General features: G+C 38.7%; 1 protein-coding gene across 1 annotated transcript in view; it reads right to left on the bottom strand.

The window, feature by feature from the left end:
- LOC122792399 overlaps window positions 1–26,425 on the bottom strand; it is a 339,957-nt gene that overhangs the window by 255,757 nt on the left and 57,775 nt on the right. Inside the window, exon 2 of the mRNA XM_044060188.1 lies at window positions 21,422–22,047. Within this exon, the coding sequence (XP_043916123.1) occupies window positions 21,422–22,047 (626 nt within the window). The remainder of the gene's footprint in view (window positions 1–21,421; window positions 22,048–26,425) is intronic.

Raw genomic sequence — 26,425 nt, 5'->3', positions numbered from 1 at the left:
GTTCACTTCTATCATCTGTCCCACCAGTGATGATAATGTTGATGGCCAGCTGATGGAAGCAACAATGCAAATGTCTGTCAGGTTCATGTACAGTATAGAGCTACACAGGCAAAGTGTTAACATCAAGTCCAAAACTATGGGCCATGACCTTCACTGCATGACACAGTAAAGTTACAAAGATAATACATGGTGCATGCAGTGTTAACTGTGGGCTGAGTGGTGCAAGGTCAACATACACTGTGCATCAGACATTTCTCCTCAGAGCTATATAAATTAGGTGCATATATGTTAGCAGCCATTATTAGCTGTATGTCATTTAGTGTGCTAGTTATACTGACAAAGTTTGTAGGAGTTTTTATAAAAATGTGGGAGTGTACATGTCATTGCTGCTGCAGTTCTTTTCTTTGTTTTTTTTTTTTTTGCTCTTTCATTTGCAAGAGTTTTTCATTTGTAACAGATGAACTGAAATACATCTGTAATACACCATTTCAAAAGTTGGGTTGCATTTCGAATATGACAGACACATCGTCCCCCAAAGATCATGGTGGTGATTGCCCTAGAGACAGTGAACAGTTGCTAGCATATGAGCTTGATTCTGAGTTGTTCCAATGACTGGATGTATCTGATGCAGGAGAACCTATTGATATTGACCTAACAGTGGTGTGGCACCTAGACCTTGACTGAAAAGTTCTTCCATATGATATAAAAGTTTGACAAGGTCTAACTGCCTTCTTCTTGGGGAGCTCACATGAATGCCTGCAGCACTTTATAGGTACATGCATGGTTTACAGCTTACTTATCCACTATGCATGACACAACCTCTAGATTTCTTTGCACAACAATTCTAAGCAAAGACAAAAATAATGGGAGGATGAAGGGACAAAGTCAGAGGCAGATTTTAAATACTGTTCATTAAAACTTAGCAAGTTGCTTGAATACCAGGCTTTGTCTTAGTGCACATTTTTTTGAAGGGTATAAAATCTGGAACTCAAATGTCTATCATTATTTAGTGATTGCAATCCTCAATGATTTGCCAGAAAAAAAACAGCACACATTTACAAGGAACAGAACAAAACTTTAGGACAAAAATCTGGACATTTTATGAAGTTCTGGACAGTTGAGAGATATGACTCCCCTGTCCATATCTGCCAGTGTCCCCAAAGTGTGTTTGGTTGTCTTTTTTAGCATGCAGATGGAGGGTGATATGGATGCCACGTGTGTAATCATACTGAGCTTGAGGATTATCATTATGGCATTGTCTCTGGCCTTCAACATTCCTATGTACTGTGAATTTCCCAAAGTACATCTCTACCTAACACTCACTGGCAGTAGTCTGGGCTCGAGCTATGTCACAGCACATCTGGTGCTGGGCACACAGGGCCTTACATGTCTCTGACACTCACTCTGAGACGTGTCTTTGTCTGGCACTACTATGTATAAATGTGGCAGTGGAAATGGTATCTCAGATAGGTTTGTCCCTTCCTCCTGAAATTCAGCTTGTGCATAGGAAAGAGATGTTGAGCTATGTGATCCCCCCTTGTTGTAATGTCATTTTCGCATTGTGATAATTGTGTGAACCTGTGTCATTAACTGCAGAGTTACACTCCTGCAATGGGGTAGGGGGCTGTGTCAGTACACTTTGAATCCTGAGCATATCTAAACGATCCTACCTTGTTTTGTGATTTACTGTGGAGTTGACTGGTAAGAGGAGTTTTACTTGAATTTATTTTGCATTTGTTATCACTGTTTTTAACTGTTTGTAGGTAGGAAGGGATAGCTTGTTAACAAAATTTACTTTCATTCATATTTTTTTGTTTTACCTTTAATTTCACTGTTGGTTGTTAGAAGGGCAGAGGTTTTAGACAGGCAAGCTCTAGCCACTGCAAGAGGCTAGACAACTATAAATTCACACAGACTGCAGAGCGGAAAATCCTGAGCATATCTAAACAATCCTACCTTGGTTTCTGATTTATTGATCTTTACTGTTAAAAAGAAGTACAACTGTGAGCGATAGTGAGCAAAAGGTACTGCACGCCTTACCAAATGACATAAAAGAATTACAACATTTGTCTGGCTTGTAGAACTTGTACTATCAGAACAACTTTACTTAATTTATTATTTAGTTGTATACTGCTGGTGTGATTTTTTCATAGAAGTTGATTTTTAAGTTTTCTTTCAATTCTGTTACTGTTTTTGAATATTCTTTTCTTTTACAATATTTTATTAGTTTGAAGCTGAATATGGATTCCTTAAATGAGTATGCAATTAATGATTTGCTAATGCACAAATATCTTGTAAAGTGTAATAAATGCTATGGACATTTAAAGGTAACAGCTGATAACACTGGTGATCTGTGTTCCTCGTGTCAAAAGTTGGATGATTTGCTTACCATTGTTAGAAGTAAATCTAGACTTAATGATGATTGCACTTGTGCAACTAGCATGGCTTGGAGAACTGTTGTTTCATATATTAATGACTGGACTGATGAAGTAAATAATATTTGGCACAGAACAAATAGAACACATTTAGGAAATGTTGCATCTGTTGTCTGCAAACATAATTCAACCTCTATGAAAAAAGACGATGCCCCTGACAACTTTGGAACTCTGGACGCAAGTGTTCAGCAATCTGATGGTCCAGTTTTTTTAGAAGGAAACAAAAAAGAAAGGAAGAAGTTCACAACAAATAAGGAAGAAAATGAAACTGATTAATGACTGTAAAGGAAAGAGAACGTAGTAAAAAGGACACTGCTTTATATAACACACAAGTTACAGGGAATGATGATATTTGTCCATCAGAAAACCTTCAGTCTACAGAAAAAGGCATCATTCTTCCAACAGAGAAGGTAGAAACAGAGACAAGGGGCACGTTAAAAGGAAGAAATCAAAACTGAAAGTGGAAGGATTGAAGAACATTACTGTAAGAAAAAAGAAGAGAAAGATTGTTAACTACATGGCTCAAGCTGTGGATTTACAGTACCAGCTGGATGAGAATTAAATACATTCTAAAAACAGTGGGATTAATAAGACTAATGGGGATGGTTTATCCGTTGTAACAATTGATAGAGCAGGTGTGACTGTATTAGAAGCTAAAGATTCTTCAGAGCTGGCCATCAAATATATTCTTGTAATTGCAAATTCATTTATTAGAGGAACTGATACTTTTATTTGCAAAGAAAATAATGAACATTGAATAGTGTTTTGCTTGCCAGAGGCAAAAATAGAAGACATAAGACAAGCCTTGGAATGCCTTAATGTAAGGAAGTAAGGATCCATTTTTATTGATTCTGGTGCAAATGATGTCATCCGCAAGGATTAGGAACTGACAACCATCTTAGATAGTATAGCTTGTACTGGTCTTAGGACATATTTTTCACAAATCAACTATAGAAAGGATAGTCAGGCACTGTGAATGAAAAGATTTTTCAGCAAATACCTTCATGAAAAAAAGTCCTGTTTTAAAAAATGGAAATATGTAGAGCATCCAAACCTAGTTTTGGGCACACATGTTCAGGCAGGATGGTGTGCATTTGTTAAGATCAGGGAAGAGAATATTTGCAGCAGATATTTTGCAATATTTGACAAACACTAGGCAGGATTTTTGCCAGGTCGAAAATGTAACAGTTCACAGATAGCAACATTTGATTCATCTCTGATGGTTGTTAATGCTAGCAGCATTAATAATAAAGTTTTTTTTACTGGAAAATTTGCTACGTTCCCACAAGACTGATGTTATTATTGTTTGTGACACATGGTTAAAGAACAATGCCTGGAAATCAGTTCTGTCAGGGTATAAATGTTTTTACTGTAACAGACATTGTTAACAAAAAATCAGGTGGAGGTATTATGACAGGGATTAAAGATAGTTATGAGACCCGTGAGTATTACATGTTCAATTATAACACCAATACTATAGACTGAGTAACTGTGACAATAAAGGCAACCCTGGAACGTATAACAATTGGAGTGTACAGACCACCAAAGTCAAGGGCAGATGACCTAGAGGAATTCATACAGTTCTTGCATGAAACACAGGAGGGAAGAATAATATTAGCTTGGGATTTAAATTTACCAGAAACAGACTGGAATAATATTGATTCAGCTATGTTAGTAATGAAATTATTCACAACGTATATTCAGGAACAACAATTGCAAAAAGAAAACTACCAGGGGATGGAACATACGAGACATTGTTTGTGTTCCTAAAGAAATTACTATTACTTCATGTCAGGTTTTACCACCATTGATGTGCAGTGATCATGGGGTTATAAAGGTTAATTTGTTGTTAGATAATTCTGACAAACTGAAATGTAAACCAATGCACAGAAGGTAAATTATAGATTATATGGAGGCAAAACGGTCACTATGTAAAACTAACTGGAGGGAAGTGCTCAATGGAAAAACTGCAGATGGAATGTGGAAAGTTTTGAAAGAGAAATTGTAGGAGTGCAAAAAATCAAAAAATGTTTAACATCAGGATCTAGGTATACAACATCAGGGGGATATATTTCCATAAGAACAAGATATATGATTAAGACGAGAGACAAAAATATAAGAAATGGAAGAGAGATTGAACTACAACTTTGAAAACTGAAATAAACAAGCTGGACAAACAGATTAAGCATAGTGTGTGACAAGATCAAGAAAAATATAATGATATTGAGCATAATAGAAAACTTTTTTATAGATACATACGATGTGGAAGGAGTAAAGACGCACAAATTGATAAACTGTGTGCAGATTGTAAAATTTATTCTCAGACACAACAGATTACAACTATATTTACAAAATCTTATGCAAAACAGTTTGGCTCCACAAAAGGGATGATAAGTTGTCCTGGTGACATCTGGGTAACCCCAGATAACTGCGCAAACTGGATCCAAACAAAGCACAGGGAGGAGAAGGAATAAGTAACAATGATGTGAAAACACTTCAGCAAGAACTCACTGTACCATTATATCTATTATTCACTAGGTCATATAAATATGGGGAGATTCTTCAAGATTGGAGACATGCGCTTATAAAACCTGTGTTTAAGGGAAAGGGGAGTAGGACAAACCCAGAGTCATACAGACCCTTAAGTATACTTTCATGTTGTGTAAAAATAATGGGGAAAATAATATTGGATAAGTTATTTTAAGAACTGGCTAGGTTGGGACTTCAAAGCATATATCAACATGCATATGTTGAAAACAGATCTATTACCACTTGTAATGTGATGTTCTATAACAATATAATAATAGCTATGAATGAAAAATTGTACTGTGATGTAATTTATATAAATTTAACTTCATCATTTGACAGGGTCATACATGAAACAGTGATCAATAAATTAGTATAAGTAGGTATTGATGTACTCTTGATAAGATGGATAGCTGCATGGCTTACAAATAGGACATGGCAAATATCATACATCAAAATGGACAGACAAAATCCATGGTTACAGTCAGGGTGTCCCACAGGGCTCTGTCCTAGGCCCTTACTTATTTAGATAGTATCTTTCAGAGCTAACGTTTTCATCTGAGGTGTTGTACTGTCTATATGTAGACAATCGGAAACTGGGTAAACTGATTACATGTGTTATAGATAAGGCATGTCTGCAAAATAACTTGACTAAATTGACCATTTGGGCACAGAAGAATAATATGCTGATAAATACATCAAAAACTAAGCATATGAGATTTGGGAGACCTAAATTGAAAGATGAATGTTTAATACAGCACACAGTGATTGAAACTGTGGACTCATTTAAGGACCTGGATATATGGGTAGATTCAGCTATGAGTGTTTCTAATCATATCAACTAATTGGTTTATGACAGTTATAGAACTAAGGTTGTATAAAAAGATTTATAAAGTCTAGGAAATCAAAAATGATGAAGTCATAGTTTGTTAGTTACATTAGACCCAAACTTGAGTACGGAATAACAATATGGATATATCCCTTGTACTAAGGTTAGGATGTCCACACTTACCATGTGCCGTCTGCAGACATGGTGGTACAGCTACTAGTGATGTAGTACCTGAAGAAGAACCCTTTCACAGTTACCATAGATAAAAGTACAGGTGGCCTGAAATTACCAAAGGCAGCAAAACATTGACCTTCTGCATTGCCAGTATCAGTCTGTGAAAGTACCAGTGTCCATGTCAACTTAAATGAAGCCAGCACCCTCCTCTTCTGTATCAAAGTTATCATCCCTTAATGAGAATAGATACTCCTCATCAGGTGTTAATGGTTGTATGGTGGAAGGTCCATCACTGGCTCTACTACAGGAAGCAGCATTCTGCCTAGCCTTTGTCCTGGAATGGCCCACCATATCACTAGCTCTTCTGCTTCACTCTGTCAAGGTACGGATCCTTTCCCTATAGCATTTATGTCAGCCTCAGCTTGATTTCATGCCTTCTGCTTGCCTTGCCACCACACATATTTTTCCAGAAACACATCTTCTATCGAACAATTGTCCTTCCCATACCTTTCTCCCTGATGCTACAACATATTTTCTTAGAAACACGAGTTTTGAAGTGATTATACGCACCTACTCTTTGTTACTTTGTGAATGTAATAACTTCTGTGCCATACGTTTCACTGAGAAACTCAACATTAGCAAAACAAAAGAAAAAATGAGTTAGATGCTTGACAGACTGGCTCGTTCCCTGATTCACTGTTGTAATGATATTATCCTTTCTCTGTTCTTGCGTGTGTGTGTGTGTGTGTGTGTGTGTGTGTGTGTGTGTGTGTGTGTGTGTGTGTGTGTGTGTGTGTGTGTGTGTGTGTGTGTGTGTGTGTGTGTGTGTGTGTGTGTGTGTGTGTGTGTGTGTGTGTGTGTGTGTGTGTGTGTGTGGCCTCATTGTAATAATGTGTTCATTGAAATGTAGGCCTATGAGGCAGTCTTAGAAGGGTGAGGAGAACAGAATGCCAAGTACTTCCATAATTAATTTCTTCACTTGCATAAGGTTGCCTGTACATTGGTCTAGAGCAAGCCAGATGTCCCTGTATGCAGTAAACAGCATCATCCACATTAAGTCAAAAAGCAGATTAATTTAATATGATTGTTTTCGTCAGCCAAGTCAGCTGTATGAATAAGTATAGTACTGTAACAAGATTACCACCTTAATAGTAACTCAGAGGCCAGTGCTGAAAATGTCACAATGGAATACAGTGGTAATTGCCTAATTGCCTATTTCCAATGATTTTATTCAAACTATGCCTGTTGTAAAAGTTCTAATTTAATTCACTCTTTCTGGCAACCTTTGCATAAATGATGAGTCCAGAGTTACTGAAGATTGTGATCCTTAGAAAGTTTCATGAAAGTTTGGACAACTTAGGAAGTTCTTATGCAAATGAGTTCCCTCCTGTCTAGCTGATGAATCTGGGCATCTTGGGGCAATGTAGAAATTGGCTCATGCACACAGACAGCCCTCTCCTCCTACCACCCAACACTACAACCTGTGAGAGATGCACTTATCTAGCCAAACTAGAGGTAAAGCTCTCTCCAATCAAGACTGAACTTGACAGTCAAGAGGAGAAGGTAAACACTTGCACCACACAACACTCATCATATAGTCTCACTAAATCTACACCACCAAAATCCACACATAGAAACACAAAAACATTTGCGGAGGCTCTCAATAATAATCTGCTCAAGCAGAGACCTCCAAAGCAGAAATGCAAGCAACCTCCACCCCCCCCCAACACAACCCAAATGACATAGCCCACAGACTCAGTGTGCCACTCAATCACAGCCAATAAGGCAAAACAACATATCCAACACACTAGTCATAGGTGACTCTATAGTCAGGCACACTGATGTCCCACTCACCAGGCTAAACAAGGAGAAGGCTACTGTCAGCTGCCTGTCAGGTGCCAGCATCCGCCACATAACCCACGCACTCAGGTCACTCCACAACAAGTACCAATATGACTCTGCCATTGTCCATGTTGGTGTGAACAACCTGAGATGTACCTCCCTGGACTACATGAAAAGAGACATAGAAGAGCTCTCTGATCTTGTAGCCCAGGTAGGTATGGCCCTAGCCCTGAGTAGCATTCTGCCATCACCCAGAATGATGCTGCAGTACAAGGACAAAATGATTGACTTCAACAACTGGCTAAGCCTCTGGTGCCACTCTAAAGGGATCCAGTATCTGTCTGCCTAGGATGACATGGTCGACAGACCACAATGCTTTGCCAGAGATGGCCTGCACCTGTCACCCCTGGGATTCCTGATACTGGCTAAGGTTCTTGTCGCCCCTATAGTGCCTTTTTTAAGCAAGGTTCAAATGAAAAATTCACCACTGTAACAGGAACAGGCAAACAAAAACTGAGGGTGATGCTACTCAATGCTAGAAGTCTAAATCTCAAAATGCACTCACTTGAGGCACTCCTTAAAATGGAGAACATCGATATCTGTGCAGTGACCGAGACCTGGTTCAAGGCTCCAGAGAGCACCCCATGCACTACCAGGCTATAACTCATACCACACTTTTCAGCCATGTAACCTGGACCAGAACACCAAAGGCGGAGGTGTGTCCATATTCATTAAGGATATCCACACCTCTGGGCTAGTTGCTCAGCATAATGCAGCCGAGGTTATCCAAGTGCAACTAACTCTGGGTAAAACTGCAATCCAAATTGTAACTTGCTACAGATCACCCACCATGCCCCAGGATTCCCACTCCTCTTTTCTTGATGTACTGGAAAATATTAGGGTTCAACCAAACACCCTAATAATGGTGATTTCAACTACCCCACCATTAACTGGGAAAACTACTCATGTACCAACTTCTTCGCTCAACGCTTTCTGGAATTCATAAACTCCAATGCCCCTGATCAACTTATCCACACCCCCACCAGGGGCAACAATATCCTAGATCTAGTCATTACCAACATGAGAGACCGGTGTTCCACACCTGAAGTCAGCGCCTCATTGGTCCGATCCAACCATAAGTTAATTACCCTAGATATCCACATCCTACCCCCACCCCCCATTAAGGAAACCATGGTAAAAATTTTCTCCAAAGCCAACTTCATGCTTCTTAAGACAGAAGTGGTGAACTTCATGACACCCATGCAGATGGGCAATACAGTTATGACTACTGAATCCTACACAGTTGCACTTTAGAAGCACTTACACGAGTGCATGGATCGTGCTATCCCAAACAGAACCAAGACGCTATCCTCCAAAAAAAGGAAGCCAATCTGGTGGTCCCCTGCCATAAACAAACTGTACAACAGAAGGAAGAAACTGTTGCAAAAGAGAGTAAAATCCCATGAATGGTGGAGCTCCCTGGTTAGCCTCAGTAAGATGCTGCGATCCCTGATAAAATCCTCCAAAGATAGTTATGAAAACAAAATCTCCACTGATTCTAAAGACAACCACAAAGCATTCTATAGCTATGTCCAGAATCTCAATGGCAACACTCAGATCTGCTCTGAGTTACAGCACAATGGCACTAAATATACAGAACCAACTGATATTGCCAACATCCTGGCAGATATGTTCAGTGCTAACTTTACCCCCCTCTCACCCCCTAAAGAGCCCATCTCTATACCAGAAGAATGCAAAGTTCCTGTAATCACGGCTGCACAGGTAAAAACCACAATCTCCAAAGCCAAGAACACAGCATCCATGGGACCAGACAACATCACAGGCTGTGTTCTACATGAACTACAGAACGAACTGGCACCCCACCTAAGTACCATGTTCAATCATAGCCTCACCTCAGGTTTTGTGCCTGCTGAATGGCACACAGAGATGGTTATCCCACTCCACAAGGGGGGGGGCACCACGGACCCCGGGAACTACTGCCCCATTAGCCTGACAAGCCTGGAACATATCATCATGGAACTTATAAATAAAGACATTGGTAATCTCCAAACTCTGGACCCCACCCAGTTCGGGTTTGTAAAAGGCAGATCATGTCTCCTAAATCTGATAGACTTCTTTGAGGCAGTCACCAAAGCCATAGACAAGGGTAAGATGGTTCACACAGTCTATCTAGATCTTGCCAAGGCTTTCGACACCATCCCCCACTCTGGAATTATAGATAAACTTACTAAACTAGGTATAAATCTCTATGTCACAAGATGGGTTGCCAACTGGCTCACTTACAGAACCCACATTATGAAAGTAGCAGACTCCAAATCCGACTTCAGACCAGTGACAAGTGGAGTACCACAGGGTTGAGTCCTTGGTCCTCTCCTGTTTGGTATCTACTTCTCTGAAATACAGGCTAACATAGAAGGTCTTTGGCTAATGAAGTTCACAGATGACTGCAAACTAGGAGCCATAATTGAAACTCCTAACTATGTGGACATCCTACAAAAAGGCCTCACTGAGACAGATGCCTGGTGTCAAAGCCATGGCCTCAAGCTCAATGCCAAAAAGTGGACTGTCATCCCCTTTGGTAAAAACTCTGTACCCATGAACTACAACATAGGCGGTAGCATACTTAACACCGAAAGTGTGATAAGAGACCTTGGGACACAGGTAGACAGTAGTCTCTCCTTTGATAATCACATTTCCACAGTAGTCAGGAAATCCTTCTACGTGGCACACCTCATCACAAAAGGTTTCTCATCCAAAAAAAAAAGAGGTCACTGCTCCCCTCTACTCATCACTCATTAGACCCATTATAGAGTACAATGCCCCTTTTGGTATGTACCTCACTAGACATTTACAACAACTGGAAAGGCCACAGAAATACCTCACAAAGAGGATTACTGGCCTCAAACAGATGCTCTACGCAGACCATCTCAAAAAACTCCAGCTTTACTCCATCGCATATCGCCTACTCAGAGGTGATCTCTGCCTAGCATGCAAAGCTATGTCAAACCTAGAGCTGTTGGACATGTTCCACATAAAGAAATCCCATTCCTCCGAGCTACATGCTCTAGGGACCTAAACCTTGTCACCACAATAAACAGAACATGCCAGAGGGATAGATTCCTGTCCCAGAGACTTCCCATACTCTGGAATAAACTACCTATCTATATCAAACAAAGCTCCTCATTAGCACTCTTCAAGAAAAATCTTGATGATTGGATGGGAAATAGGAAATTCACTCTGGGGATCACCTCTGTGGCTCTGCTCGACAGTGGCACAGGAAAATAATTTTCTTGGGTGGCAAAAGCCAGGGTACCTTTTTGGCTGGGCTTGTATAGGCCCCAGGGCCGATAACCTAGTACCTACCTATGAACCTATGAATAATTTCAGCACTCCGCTGTATAAACTGCACTATAGTGCACATATGTAACTGCATGTATTGGAGTAGCTGGGATCCTTTTGCTATGGATGAGCTTTGAGGTGCTCAGGCACCCACATGCAAACTCTTCCAGATTTACCTTTATGAAGCTAGATATAAGCATGGATGCATGTGCTAATGGGAATACACTTGCTCTGTTGCACCTAGTGGATGCTGATGCAGGGTGTAAGGTTCCAGACAAAGTGATATCACATCTCAGTGGTGTAGGTCACCCTCTAGTAGTTCATACTTGAACCTGACATAGGCAACACATACTCTGTGGAGGCTGAGGGATATGCTCCAAGCTGATTGGAAAAGGAGACCAAGGTTCTCCTTCACCTTTCTTCAGGCATCACCTGCAAAGTTTTGAAAATAGTCTTTGGTCAGTGACTTGGAATAAATTGACATTTGGATCAAATTAAGGGACAAAATGACATTCCTGACAGGTACCTAGTCTTCAGAGCAATGCAGACACAGGCATGGTGAACTGTAAATGCAGACAGGAGACCAGCTGGCCCAATCGGTGTCAGAGATTCAGAAGCAAAAGCCACAGTTTTACAGTAAGTTTTACATTTCTGTTTCTAATGTACTACTAAATTTTACATATACATATATATATATATATATATATATATATATATATATATATATATATATATATATATATATATATATATTGTGTGTGTGTGTGTGTGTGTGTACCTGTATTACGATGTTCGCCCTGGAATCTGAAAATACAATATCCATGTGTCTGGAAGGAAAATAGTTTGAAACATTTAGACATTTGGGTATATGACTCAGGAAAGAAGCCTGCAACTAAAACATACAAGGAGTTTTGGATAAGGTGAAGGGTTATGTGAGGAGATGGAAATTCCTTCACTTTGATTTTGACCAAAAACTACAGATGGTTTCCAAATTTAGTCTCCCTTGACAGCTTTATGTTTTTCAGTCCTTTTCAGGCTGGATTCAACAGTGGTGACTCTTGACCTTTTTTTTACAAGTTTTAATCTTGGGGTTTACTCCATGAGGGAGCAAAACCTAGGTTTGCTTGGTTTGAGTTAATAATTTCAAAGGAGTTGGAAGGGCTAGAATTGCTCTATCCTGGGGTCTACTTCAGTGCAGTTCTCTTACATATATTTGTTCAATTACAAACGGAGAATTATAGTTCAAAGTATAAAATTACCCTGCTGGACCTTATCAGGGTTCAGGGCAATAGATGTTAGATGGTGAAGGGCCATCACTGGTTCTACTGCAAGTAATAGCCTTCTGCAATATAATGCTGGAAAGATTATGAGAAATAATTCTATTGAGACAATCAGTCATGATAGGTGTAGATCCTATTTTTAATTCCTTGACAGATTGTCTAAATAAGGAAATGGCATAGAAGAACTAGACTTTAGAAGATGGCAAACTAAACCAACTCATCTTAGGTTTTGCAAACAAATTAGGAAGAATTATACGTGATCAACAATGTAAGAGGTAAAGTTGAAACTTGAGCTAATAAAAATAAAAAAGTTAGAATATAAGCAGCTAAGAAAGTTCAAATTTATCCAGAAGAGCTACAAGAAAAAAAAAATACTGGTGACATTAGTAGCTGAAAGTAGCGTAATATCAATACCATTGAAAAAAGTTAATAATTAAGAGCTATAGAGCTTATATACAGATGATAAAGTAAAAGGTACTGCCAGAAAACAAAGGAGGGAGAAGGAAGTAGGTTTACAAATTAATGATAAACACTGGCTACAAACTTTTAAGCTGAAAAATGTGAAGAAAAGCAGAAAATTCAGGATTTTTGCTTGGAGAAGTCTCCACACCCCAGCAAGATTAAACCATATGTTCCCTCATGTGACTGAACTTTGCTGAAGGTGTGGGGAGCACGTTAAGGGTATCTGGTGCCTTATTTTCTGAGATTGTCTGAGTCTTTTGAAATTTAAAAAGGGCTAATATTATTAGTGTTTAGTAAAGAGATTCTCTTAGGGTGGCCATGGTGGTGCAGCGGTTAGCATTGCCACTGCACAGTAAGAGGTTCTCCGGTTCGATTCTCAGCTGGGGTACCTTCTGTGCGGAGTCTGCATGTCCTCCATGTGGTCGTTTGGGTTTCCTCCCACATCTCAAAGACATGCTGTAGGTGGATTGGACACTCTAAATTGGCCCTAGGCATGACTGTGTGTGTGCATGTGCCTTCCTTGGAAGGCTGGGTGTCAGGCTGGCAACTCGGTACTGTAAAACTCTGCTGCCAGTCATGAGCAGACAGGTGATCTACTGTGGCAACCCCTAACTGGGAAAAGCCAAAAGAAGAAGTAAAGAGATTCTGCTAATCCAAATATGTTTTTGCCAGGAACTGACAGAGATCAAATCCTAACATACAGAAACAGGTAACTGCTATTCAGGGGTGGCTCGTGCTATCGGACTGCCAGACTGCAGCCCTCCCACCTACAAAAAACAAAAGAAAAAAAAATCTGTGAAACAAAAAAAAAATCACGAGTCCCGATTCCTCTCCTCTGTGCATGAGCAGACACATTGAGGAACTTTATCGGCAGTCCGGATGCAGAGAAAGAGGTACCCAGCAATCTGTGCTGTGAGGTACCCAGGAATCTGTGCGGTCGTCACCGCACAGAACAGAGGAGCTCCGGACTGCTTCCCCTGCAGGCAGAGCCAATGAGGGGTGAGGTGAGAGCTCTCGTGGGGATTTTGCTGCATGGGATTCGTGTAGGAATGGTCGCTGGCTGGGATTTCGCTGCGTGGGCTTCATGAGTGGATTATATTGGGTGTGCGATTGACTGCTTATATTTTACTTTGAGTAGGGTGAGGGTTGATGCTACAGTTTTAGTTATGTGTTTTAATTGAGGTGTCTGTGAAGGAGCTTCTATACGGCATCATATTGATAATGGCCTCAGGCTGTACTTGGTTTGGTGTTCAGTGCTTTGTAATTGGGCATTATAGCATGTCTTTGCAGGGTTTTGTTTTGTTGCCGGATGGACGTTTTGGGTTGGTGTGACACTGGTAAAGCAAAATCGTCGGTCACATTGGTGGCTGTAGGCAATAAAATGTCTGTTTGAGGTGGGGGAGGGTTTTCCAAGCTGCAGAACCATGTCTGGGGCTGTGACATGCTCCAAGTGTTGGCTGCGAGCGACCTCTCTATCTAGTGGCTGGCTTTCTGTTTTCCAGATTTGCTCAGAACGTCCAGATTTTGCCTCATATATTCTTCAAGAATTTTTGGTTTTCTGGCATCACTGGCATGATCAGAGGGTAGAAATTACTGCATAATGAAACATTTGAGTTTCAGACCTAAGTCCTCACAACCCTGTTACACAAGCAATGTTCTAAGTTGATAAGAACGATAGTTAAAATCTGTCCCTATTTTGTGCCTTTGTTTCCCCTTTGGTCAGGCATTGTCCACATTTTACAATTTTTTAGCACCCCAGGTTGTGAGGTATGATGTACTGTTGTTGGTCAAGAGAGAACAGTGTAATGGTTAAACAATACTTAACGGTGTTCTTAGCCACATTACCCGCATGTGTGGATTGGGGGCTGTCTTGTTTTGTGATTAGTACAATTATGCATTTGGTTGAAGCTGGCATAGTCGACTGTTCATATTTTGAGAACAATGGTCAAAGTGGTTTTTTTTCTGGTTTTTGAATTTTCGGATTGCGTGCTTATTAAAGCAAGTGTCTTCCATGCTCATTGTAATGTTATCTTCCTCATTGAGCATAGATTTCTAACTAATGATTTATTGGGTAAAAGTATTAGAATCATGTCGTTTGTTTAAGTTGGAGTTAGGTTGATTAATGTGCAAGTGGGCGCTGTTTATGTGCAACTGTCTGTTGTTTAGCTATCTTTTGCACATATAGATATATGTAGTGTGCTCTTTAAGAGTATAGCGTACTGCCCTAACTAAAACTGTGTTGCTGTTATAACTATGTACTTAAGGCTTACTCTGATTCGGTTATTTTTCTCAGTTGTTTTGTGTTAATGCCCCACTTAACTTCAGAAGTTTTGCCTTTCCGCAAAGTGCAAAGGGAGAGTGCAGATTGTCCGGATTGTTGCCTGACTGTATGTTTGGTCTTTTTTCAGAAATAATGACTGACATTTCAGTGAAAGATTTCAAACCCTTTAGAAAAGGCTTGCTAGGTAAACTGGTTATTCCATCCACATTTTAAGTTTGTAGGAGCAATACAAAAAAAGTCCTTATTTTGGGCTTTTGCCCAACTTTTATTAATGGATTTGTACAGATTCTTTCGCTACGAGGTTGAGAGATATGATTAATTCATAATTGATTCAGCGATGTCATACATCTCCTTATAAGGTGTTATTGCAGGCTATGGGGCACCCGCGAATACCTCTCCACTGTTAAGACTCCATGTTTTTTTTGGAAATGCTCATTTTCCCTTATTTCTAGAAGTATAGGAGCAGTATTTGGAAATCATTGATATTTCTTGCTTGTTGTCCCAACGGTTTGGTGTTTGTAGGCGTATAGCCTCAGATTTTTGGTTCAGTTTCCATAACAATGTAGTTTCCTGACAATTAGTGGCACTTTCTTCATGACAGAAGTTAAAAAAAATGATGACAGAATTTGACTTTCTGTCTTTATACACAATAGAACGTTCATGCTAATGCAGAACCCTTTATTAGGCCACCTTTAATTTTGGTACGAACATTTAACAATTGTCTCTACTTTTGGGTCGTTGTCCCACTCTTTATTCTTTGCTTTTTTCTGAGTTCTTGCTCTAAGAGATTGAGAGGTATGGTGTTGGCACCTTTTGACACTCCACTATTTAGACTTAGTCAATACAGTAATCATTTGTCAGAATGTTGGCTGAAATTCTGTGGTTCACAGTAAATAATATATTTTGTGTATCATTAACTATGCCAATGTTACAGTTGCCAGACTGTCTTCACTACATAGCCTTCTCTCCTTCCAGGTGGGGAACTGCTAAATTACACAATGTCTTATATTTGTTTGTATGTTGGGCTTGTGTGTTGTCTCATGACTCTCAGGCATCCAGGATTTTGCTATGCATTTTCTCTGTTCCTCGAAGAGCTTGTGGTTCTCTAGCATGTTAAAAGGGGATGCATTTGCTGGGTGATGGTGGGCATTGGGGTTTTGGTCTTAATGTTATTCAGAAGCATGGTGGCATGAACTTTTTGTTCTATCAGCCTTCCAAGTTTGTGGTGGCACTGGTTAGGACCTTAATGGTTAGCTTCACAGTATGGTTGTGATTTAAATAGCATTCCCATTCGTAACTCTTATCATTTCATGGTTTGGATGTTTTATCTCTCTAGGAATATGGAATAGCTGCTGCTTAATGGTGCTGTCAGCATGGACAAAATTCTTTGGTTTAAATTTTCTCTTTTCTCTGCTGTCTTGGTAAATAAAGTGAAGGCATCTGCATGTATTACCTTTTAGTTGTGATTTTTTTTTAAAGGACATGGACTGAATAATGGCTGTGTGGAGCACGTGCGTAGTGAGATAAACGGTCGTGTTATTTTCTTTTGTGAGCTATTGCAGCCTTGTCACCATTCTGTGGGACTCCTAGTGGAATTTGTTAGTGGGTTATATGGTAGGTCTTCTTTTGACATTTGTTTCACATTGTTGGGGTTTCACCTTATTTTGGAGATGGCAGGTTGAGAGTTAAAGGCTGTGGCTTGTGCATTTCCCTGTACATTTTGCAGATGAAACATGTTAGTATAGAATAGCTTTTCATCTGTCCTTGATTTTGCAGAATGTTCTGGTTTCTGTCATATTTTTATACTGTTGATTTATGCTTATTATTCAGAAAGTGCCTGTTGCTCTGTATTTTAAGTAGCAATACTTTAATGACCATCTGGTAAGCTTATCTGAGATTGTATGATGCAAGTAAGATTTAATAAGCATACTGTTAACGAATTGCCAACATTGAAAGCCATTCTGTTGTTGCCATGCAGAGAATACTTACATAACTAGATAACATATAAGCTTTGGATATTGAAATGCATATGACAGTATTTGTAATAAAGGACAAGATTACATTATTTTAAGAGCTCATTACAGGCTTTACCTGCAAACTAAACAGAATGCCAATCTATCATGTGTGGTCCATATCCTGTGCAGTAATCCGTTAAGCAATGTATGTCGAGCTTGTTTCCTGTTTGCTTTACATTTTTTACTTTGATCATGTTTTCCCCATGAAACAAGTAGATAGTTGTTGTCAGGCAGCAGGTCTTTTTTGGATAAGAAACATTTTTACAAGTGGGGGTATCACAGAGATTGCTACTTTCAGCATGTTACTTGGTACTTTAATAAAGCTGAATATAAATTAGAATTAGAACTGGAGTGCAAGGAGAAGTGGTTTGAGTTGAGTGCTGCTTGTTATTCTTATACTTGATTTTGACTAGCATTCCAGTAATGTATTTAAAAAGTAATTTATTTTTTCATGCCTCACAACCTTTTTTTCCATCTAGATATTAAGTAAGCTGCCATGCAGCCAATGGATCGAAATATTTTTTTCTTCTATACTTTCCTTTTTTCTTGATTGGACTCTCATAATGATGGTTTGGCACCCAGGGCAGCGTATTTAATTAAAGTTGCAGTTTTTGTGGTTTTGATCATAGCCCCTCCCCTTTCTAGTTGGCCACACCCATTCCCATTGACCCCACCCATTCAGCTGTCTCCTGCAGCCCCCCTTTGATTTGAAGTCACCAGCCGCCACTGCTGCTATTTGTGATAACGACAGTTGTTAAGAAAGCCTTTACAAAAGAAATATATGAAATTACCATAATACACCCAACATTCAGTTAGTAAAGGATATAGTTAATGAGCTGGCTAGGACAGTTCTTAAGGGATTAGATCAAATGCAAAAACAGGTTTACCTAGAAAAGTAGAAACCTTGGATTCAATGGGAAGAAGAGGGTCAATATAGATATTTATGGTAGATAATGAGGCTCAGTTACACTGAGATGAGTAAAATATTATTCATATTAATATCAACTTCATATTTCCCCAAGGCGTCAAAATTGAATTAGCTGCTATATTTTTCTTTTTTGTTTTGTGTAACAATGCTGGCATTAATGTATCTGAGAAGAATTATCTTTTAATTAATATTAATTGCAATGCTATCCTGGGTAATTTTGAATTGTTATTTAATACAGATAGTGCAATATGTGTATAATTGTTTATTTTGTTGATTGGTTTAAATAAAGTTTGTTTATGCAAAGAGAAAAAAAAAATCCGCAAAGCTTAAGAAGAAGAGTATAATTATGTTAAGTAAGGTGAACTGATTGTTTCATGGGCATGAGTACTGTTACAGTTTGCAAAGGTTTCTGTCATATTCATACCTCTCAACTTCTCTGCTCAAGAATTTCTGGACCCAACCAAAAATAGTGTGTGTGTGGGGGAGGGGGGTTGCAAAGGTGCAAAATTGGGGAACGTTTTTAAATATTTCTTTAATTCACTTAAAATATTAATGTATGAAGACTGAGTGACTTATGGGTCTACAAATTGTTCCATAAGTTTACATTAATGCCAAATACAATGACTGAGCCTCTGCTCAATGCCTTATTTATGCAGGTGTGCCTGCTGATGAAAATGTCATTGCAATATCATTATGACCAGGAGCAATGCAAAATGTTCATATTACAAAGGGAACAGCAATGGGAATAATTCAACTCAGCATGCAGAGAACATTTGAAAGCAATTTTTTACCATAACAGCACCAGCAGACTCTGGCTGTCCTGAAACTGACTAACTGCAAAATTGCCATAGCAGCAAACTTTTCACCAATACGTTGATCAGTACCTCAGTCACCCTCCTCCAGCAAAGATAATTAGGTGCACCTGAATGCATCCACTGCAGAACTTCAGCACCTCCAGTAACACATTATTTTAAGTTGTAAAGCATTCCTTCCTTTTACTAAAGTCATACATGACGTTTGTTTTTGCAGGATGGATACCTTGCCATCAGATTAGAAATACTGAAAATGAATCTATTTCTAATGTCCTGTGCTTTATAAAATTACTTAAATTTACAGCATTACATGTTTCTCTTTCTGATATATGAATTATGGGGTTAAAAAGGGGGAAGAGTTACACACAAGAAACTTCACAGCCATGTAATTATTTTCAGCAAACAAACACGGGGAAAGCCTATACAAATATCAATAAAATTTCCTATAGGGTACTTTGTCAAAAATGTCACTGCTTTACTTTTTCTCTATGGAATAAAGGCATTTGCTATGACATATGTACAAGTAATTTTGTTGCCTCCCTTTCATTGTCTCTTCCTTTTTTTTTTTCTTTTTACTGCAGGTCCAATAAAACCTGTGGTACCTTGAATGCGATCAAACTAGGTTCAGGGCAGATAGTTACCACCAGGCAGTAGTGAAGGCTCCACCCCTGTGGGTACCCCAAGGTGTGACAGTCTGGAAAGTAACCATCCTGAGCTTCTGGGCCTGGTAGGGTCTGCACTTAAGAGGGCGGTGGAGAGAAAGTGTAGCCTTTATGAGCATTTCCACCAGTGAATGCAAAAATCATTGTCCTGGCTGACTCTGACCACAGAGACATATGATGCTTTGAGCCCCTTACCATCAGCGCCCTCCTGCTCAGGACCATCAGGGCAGGGAAATAAGTGAGGCTCTACAGACCAGGATGGTACTGCACATGTAACTTTCATCAGCATCCCCCCTTGTGCCTGTCTGCCATTTGTATGTCTGTCCTCTCTTCCATCCAGTTATCCTCTGTATCTTGTCTACATTTTATGATCATGCCAAAAGCCTTAACTTTTCCCTAACTATCTCTCCTAAATATATATAACTGGAAAAACTGGTGTCTATCCTGAATCAATATATATATATATATATATATATATATATATATATATATATATGCACACACACATATATATATATATATATATATATATATATATATATATATATATATATATATATATATATATATATATATATATACAGACAGATAGAGAGATAGATATGCTAACCATCCTCTCCCACTTCCAAAGCAATCCTCCTAATGTCTTTCTTTTGTGTAGTCCTTGCCTGCTCTCTCTCTTTCTCCCCTTTTTCCAACTGTCTTATCTTCCTCCAAATTTATAAAATCAAGAAGAAGGTGTCCATATAAAGACACCCTGGTAGTATCACAAGTATTGTGATCACTGGTTATATTACTGCTAGTAGATTTTTAATAGACTGTATGTACTCCTTACTTGAATATTAGTTTTGATTGGTTATTCTTGAGGGTTGTATGTTTTTGAAAGCCTATTTTAAGCTTGCTGTGTTAGTAGGTAGAGGTTTTGAAGATGTCAAATTAACAGATGAAATCACTCAACCATTTAGCTTTTATTTTGTGGCATTTTTAAAGTGTATTACCAAGTTTTTCAATGGATTGAAAGGGACTTGTGCATGTGGAAGCCACTTGCTGTGTACTGAGTTTATTTGGATTGTGGATTTGTGTTCGGTATCTGTGTTTGGTTCTTTTCCTTTGTAGTCAATTAATGTTTAAAATGCTGCAATCAGCTGCTAACCAGAGGTGCTCAGGTACAACCAGCACAAACTCTGATCGAAAACTTTCATGAGACTAGAGCAACTCAGCATTCCCTTCCAGCTGCTGAAAATATACAAAAGTATTCATGAACATCTGCTCAATATTTGTACATTATTTCACATCCTTATATTCTTGTCTGATTAGTTTACACACATTCAAATATGCCACTCTGTCTTGATCGTTCCATCGAATGTGTGAGAACTTCTAAAACCAATGCCACTCATTTGCATATTGCTTATTTACATACAGGTGTACTAGCACTATTCACATAGTCACCTTATGCATATGTGAAGCCTGGAAGCATGAATACCTGAATACCACCACCATCTTGATCTTGTGAGATGATAACGTATTACAGTGAAGTTTTAATATACTGAACACCTGTTATATACAACAAATAATGCAAGGTTTAACTAAGTATATACCATATAAGTAGGTCAAGGAATACAAAAGTCTTCTCAAACCATCTCATCAGACATCAGGAAATTTCCTCTGTTACCACAGTGTTACTTACCTGATAAAGTTCTTGGGTTTGCTCTGTATCTTAGAATCAACATATGTATGCATATATATAAGAATGAGTGAATGAAATAATGAATGAATGAAGATGAAGTTAAAATGTTCATGATTCAGTGTACATACCGTTCTGGCAATAATGCAGGTAAAAATGTACTTAAACGGCCTTGACAGGTTTTTTAAGCATTTAGTTAAGTCCTCCGTAGCTGCTACTTGTCTGCTGCAGTCTCTCAGGGCTTCCAGGTTACTCAGCATCATCTCTAATTCCCTCACTGTAATGGACAGCCTTGAAAATGGCATCTTATTTTGAATTTTAGACAAAATATTTGTCCTAAGCTGGAAATAAAAATCCTGAAAAACTGTTTCAAATGTGATAATTTTCCAGCTTAGAGTGGGTGCTTGTAGTGGGGTCCTTGTTTTCATATGCTGTATTAAATTTGTATCCTGTTTCACTGAAATGTTAAAGAATATAGCTGCCATGACCCAACAATGCAGTTGCTGATGCATATAACATAGTTCTTTGTCTGGGCCAACATCTTTTAGCAGTAGAGTTACTCTGTTTTCAGTATGGTCAAGTTTTGGCAACTTATAAAACTCCAAGAAGTTTTTCTTTATTAGCTTTGTCAGTACCCTCACTGAGTGCTTTCTAAATCTTATGTTCTCATGCAAGGAAAAATTCAGCAATTCTTGGACATTAGAAACAGATGTCATATTATTTATTTGGTGAAACAGGCATTCTTCACTCTTAAAATCTGAAACAAAATAAAAATAACAATAACGTTTTCATTTATTTCAGAAAACTGTTGTAAAAGCATTCTTCCTAAAACAGAATCATTTCCAACACCCATTTTTTTCTGATCTCTGCAACTGCCCATTTGCATTTTTAAGCAAGCTCTTTATTGCTGTTATATGTCACATTATGAACAGTTTCATCATTCTTGTCTATAGCAGCATTTATCTCATTTCACAAATGATATTGTATCAGTTACATGACATAATTTGATATTTCCCTGGGCATAACATTAACCATGACTCATGATTTCATTTGTATTTTATCACAGTAAGTGTGTAAGTTGTTTATTTTAATTTCTGCATCTTACCGTACTTCTTATCTGAAGTGAAAACTGGATGTGTGTCTCCTGTCACTCATATCCCTTGCTGCCATCACACTTGTAAAATCTAGATTTGTTTTTCTGCTACCACTACTTTGCTTCTCTTTTCATAGCCAAGTCTATCACATTATTTGGTTACTGTTTAATATATATATATATATATATATATATATATATATATATATATATATATATATATATATATAGTGTGTGTGTGTGTGTGTGTGCGTGTGTGTGTCTATGATGATTGAATCACCTAAGTAATGATAGTTTAAATACTGACAAAAATATCCATTTTTCAAAATTTTGACAGTTAAAAATATCTGGGGCGGGCGGCACAGTGGTGCAGCGGTTAACGTTGTCGCCTCACAGCAAGAGGTTCTCCGGTTCGATTCTCGGCTGGGGTGCCTTCTGTGTGGAGTTTACATGTTCTCCCTGTGTTCGCGTGGGTTTCCTCCGGGTACTCCGGTTTCCTCCCATTTTCCAAAGACATGCATCTGGAGCATTTCTCCCTGGGCCTCCGCTGAAAACAGGCTCTGTGGAACCTAGTCGGACTTTCCCAGTCAACAAATGATAAATAAATAAATAAAATAAAAAAAATCTAAAAACAAAATATCAAAAAAAAAAACACACTCCAAACCAATATATTTGCAGGGGGACATGCCACTTGCACCCCCCACACCCTCAGCTAATTATATATACCAACTATGTGGTCACCTAAAGTGGGAAAAGGACATATACCTTTCCCTGATGTAACTTCAATTTTGTCAATATTCTGTGTTTAGATATTTTTAACTGTCAATATTTTGAATCAGCATTTAGGCTGTCAGTATTTAGGTGACTCAATCAATTGTCATAAATCCGTGTGTGTGTGTGTGTGTGTGTGTGTGTGTGTGTGTGTGTGTGTGTGTGTGTGTGTGTGTGTGAAAGTTTACACACCACTGTTAAAATGCCAGGTTTTTGTGATATAAAAAAATGAGAAAGGTGCTTCAACAAAGTATTAGTTTAAGGATGTGCACATACAACAAAGTATTAGTTTAAGGGTGTGCACACTTATGCAACCAGCATATTGTACATTTTTTATTTTTTATATTTTTCCACTAACAGATTTGTTTGCTTTTCAGTTGAATTGTACAGGAAATAGGACACATTAAAGGTGGGAAAAGTTTTGAAATTATTTATTGTGGTATCATTTTTTATATCACAGAAACCTGGCATTTTAACAGGGGTGTGCAAACTTTTTATAGCCAGTGTGTGTGTGTGTGTGTGTGTGTGTGTGTGTGTGTGTGTCTATATATATATATATATATATATATATATATATATATATATATATATATATCCCTTTATTCATACCAGGTGCCTCTCAAAACTCCATCAGCAAAGCATGGATTAAGTCATGTTACCTCATGACAACTTTATTTTGAAAAGCCACCCTGTCAGGTAACCAAATTCAACAAGCACTGTTCACAAATCCTATTCAGCTGCAGTTTTGGCAGTCAGATTGCATGATTATTCTTGGGGTGTATACAGATGATCTACATTAAGAACTACAACTGGCTTTTCTTTATTAGCTTTTAACAGAATTTGCAACTTAACTGTTAAATCCTGTTGTACTGTGATGTAAATACATATGTCAAGTTTAGGGATCGCATTATTGACAAGAAAGCTTAGCTGCACTGGGACCACTAAGAAGAACATATTTTATGTACTGTCAGTCTCCTGTTATTAGATACAGTTGGTGTCATTCTTGAACCCCATGCACCTGACCAATTACTCCATTTTTACACAAGCCATGTATAGTGGATTAGAAGTCTTCTGATCTAGAAAGTGCCTCTCTCAACTCTGTCTCTCAGCATCCATGCCAATAAACTGTTCTAAGGATTTACAAAGAAATTTTAAATGCTTATGGCTGGTGAAGGTATTTAATTGTGATTCATTATAAGGACAGATTTTGCCAGAATGTTTGATATAATATTCTAAAAGTACAAGTATAAAGACTTTTTTTTTATAGACAACAGTCTGCTTTACATTCTAATATCACCTGAAGCCTTTCATCAGCAAACAAAATAAATACATATACAGATGCTCTGACATGTAGCAAGTGGCACCAAACCACAGCCATTGATGTACAAAGCAGTGACTAGTGCCCACAGTCCCATGCACCATAATATGAGGGCAGTATCCTCACCAACACAGCAGTGATGGGGTACCATCTGCAGCTTTACAAGACTCAGAGCACCATAAACCCCCTTTATACCATTAGTGATCAGAGGTTGCCCTACTTTGTGCACCCTGAAGAAAAAATACTCTGCTTCCTACCCCCCCCATCTCATCTGTTTTATCTGTCTCCACCAACCAGTTCTGCCTGTGGGCATTGTTCTCTGTCTACTTCAAAATAGAATTTCAGTAATTTGAGCCAGAACTTGTTGCTAGACAGCTTGTCAGTGAATGAAACTACTTCATTAACTCCTTGCTCATGTGTGTGGAAGTCAATGTTTGCACCTTTCAGCCATACTATTTTCATTGGAGAAACCCTGATATCAACAGCAATTTGTTAACAAGCTATAACCACTCAGTAGCCACTTATCCATTTTGATGAATGGAGAACCCTATAGCCGTCATAATGCACACTGGTAGTGATCAGATTTGTGTGCCCCCCCAACATATTGTGACAATCTAAGTCTCCTTAACTAATATGTCAAAGGTTGGAATCCACCCTCAGTGGTACATCAGTTATTTGACCTTGAATGAATGCACCAGTAACTGCATATACATTGACATCTCCAGCTTGCCCCAAAGAAGGCTGTGTTGTGAGTGTGTGTGTGTGTGTGTGTGTGTGTGTGTGTGTGTGTGAGAAACATTTTTAAAACATTGACAGCCCAGCCTGCATTCTCCCTGATTTTCTGAGCTCTGAGATGCCATACAAATTCCTCAACTTACAGGCCTTATTTTTTGAGTAGCATAATGGCTCTTTCAAAAATCATACCACAGTAGCATAACAGTGGATGTAGTGGTAGGTGCACCGCATTGGGTTTCCACTGCAACACTGACATTAGCCTAAGCCCTTCAAATTGCCACTTGCATAGCCTACCAAAAACAGCTTGTGCATTATAAATATTACAGATCCTTACTCTGCAGCTTTGTGCATGTGAGTAGATATTTCCCTGCATTTTTTTCCTGTGAGGCATGGTATGTAATAATTTGATATGAGATGTGCTTTCTCTTTCTATTAACCATGTGATGCATCTGCATTATGCAAGTATTTTCCTTTACACTGGAGATCTAGATAGTTATATAATGATTCTACTTTACTGTTGTACACATGGTGCATCATATACAATAGCCAGTTCCCATTACTTACATCAAATCTCTACTACTCAAGCTAAAACCTTGCTCTCCTTCCACTGACAATCTATCTCCTACATTCCTCAAAGTGGTTGCTGACTTAATTGCCTATCCTGTATCTATACTAATTAATCGATCTATTCTGGAATCAACTGTCCCCACCCTGTGGAAATCTTTCTTCACTAGCCCTCTTCATAAAGGTGGAAACTCCACTGACCCCCTCAAACTACTGACCCATTGCCATTCTGTCCCCCCTCTCCAAGATATTAGAAAAATGTATTCACTCACAGCTTCTCAATCACCTCCTCACACACCACTTACTTACCCCTACCCAACATGGATTTCGTCCTCACCACAGCACCACCACTGCCCTCTTCTCCTTCACTCATATCATTGCAGAGGCCCTAGACAACAATAAACTCATTTCCTGTCTCTTCCTAGATCTCTCCAAAGCCTTCGATACTGTCTCTCATCCTCTACTACTATCCAAACTCACAAATCTCCACCTATCCCCCTCCGCACTTGCCTGGTTTAATAGTTACCTATCTGGCAGGGAACAATCTGTCAAATGGCTCTTATCCTCCTCACTTTTCCTTCCCATCTCCACTGGTGTTCCCCAAGGCTCCATCTTGGGACCCCTTTTGTTTAACATCTTCACCAATGATCTTTA

Source organism: Protopterus annectens, chromosome 1.part2 (genome assembly GCF_019279795.1).
Source record: "Protopterus annectens isolate FY-2018-M chromosome 1.part2, PAN1.0, whole genome shotgun sequence".
Classification (NCBI taxonomy): Eukaryota; Metazoa; Chordata; order Ceratodontiformes; family Protopteridae; genus Protopterus; species Protopterus annectens.
The sequence above is the reverse complement of the archived record's forward strand: the minus strand, read 5'-3'. Positions and strand labels throughout refer to the sequence as shown.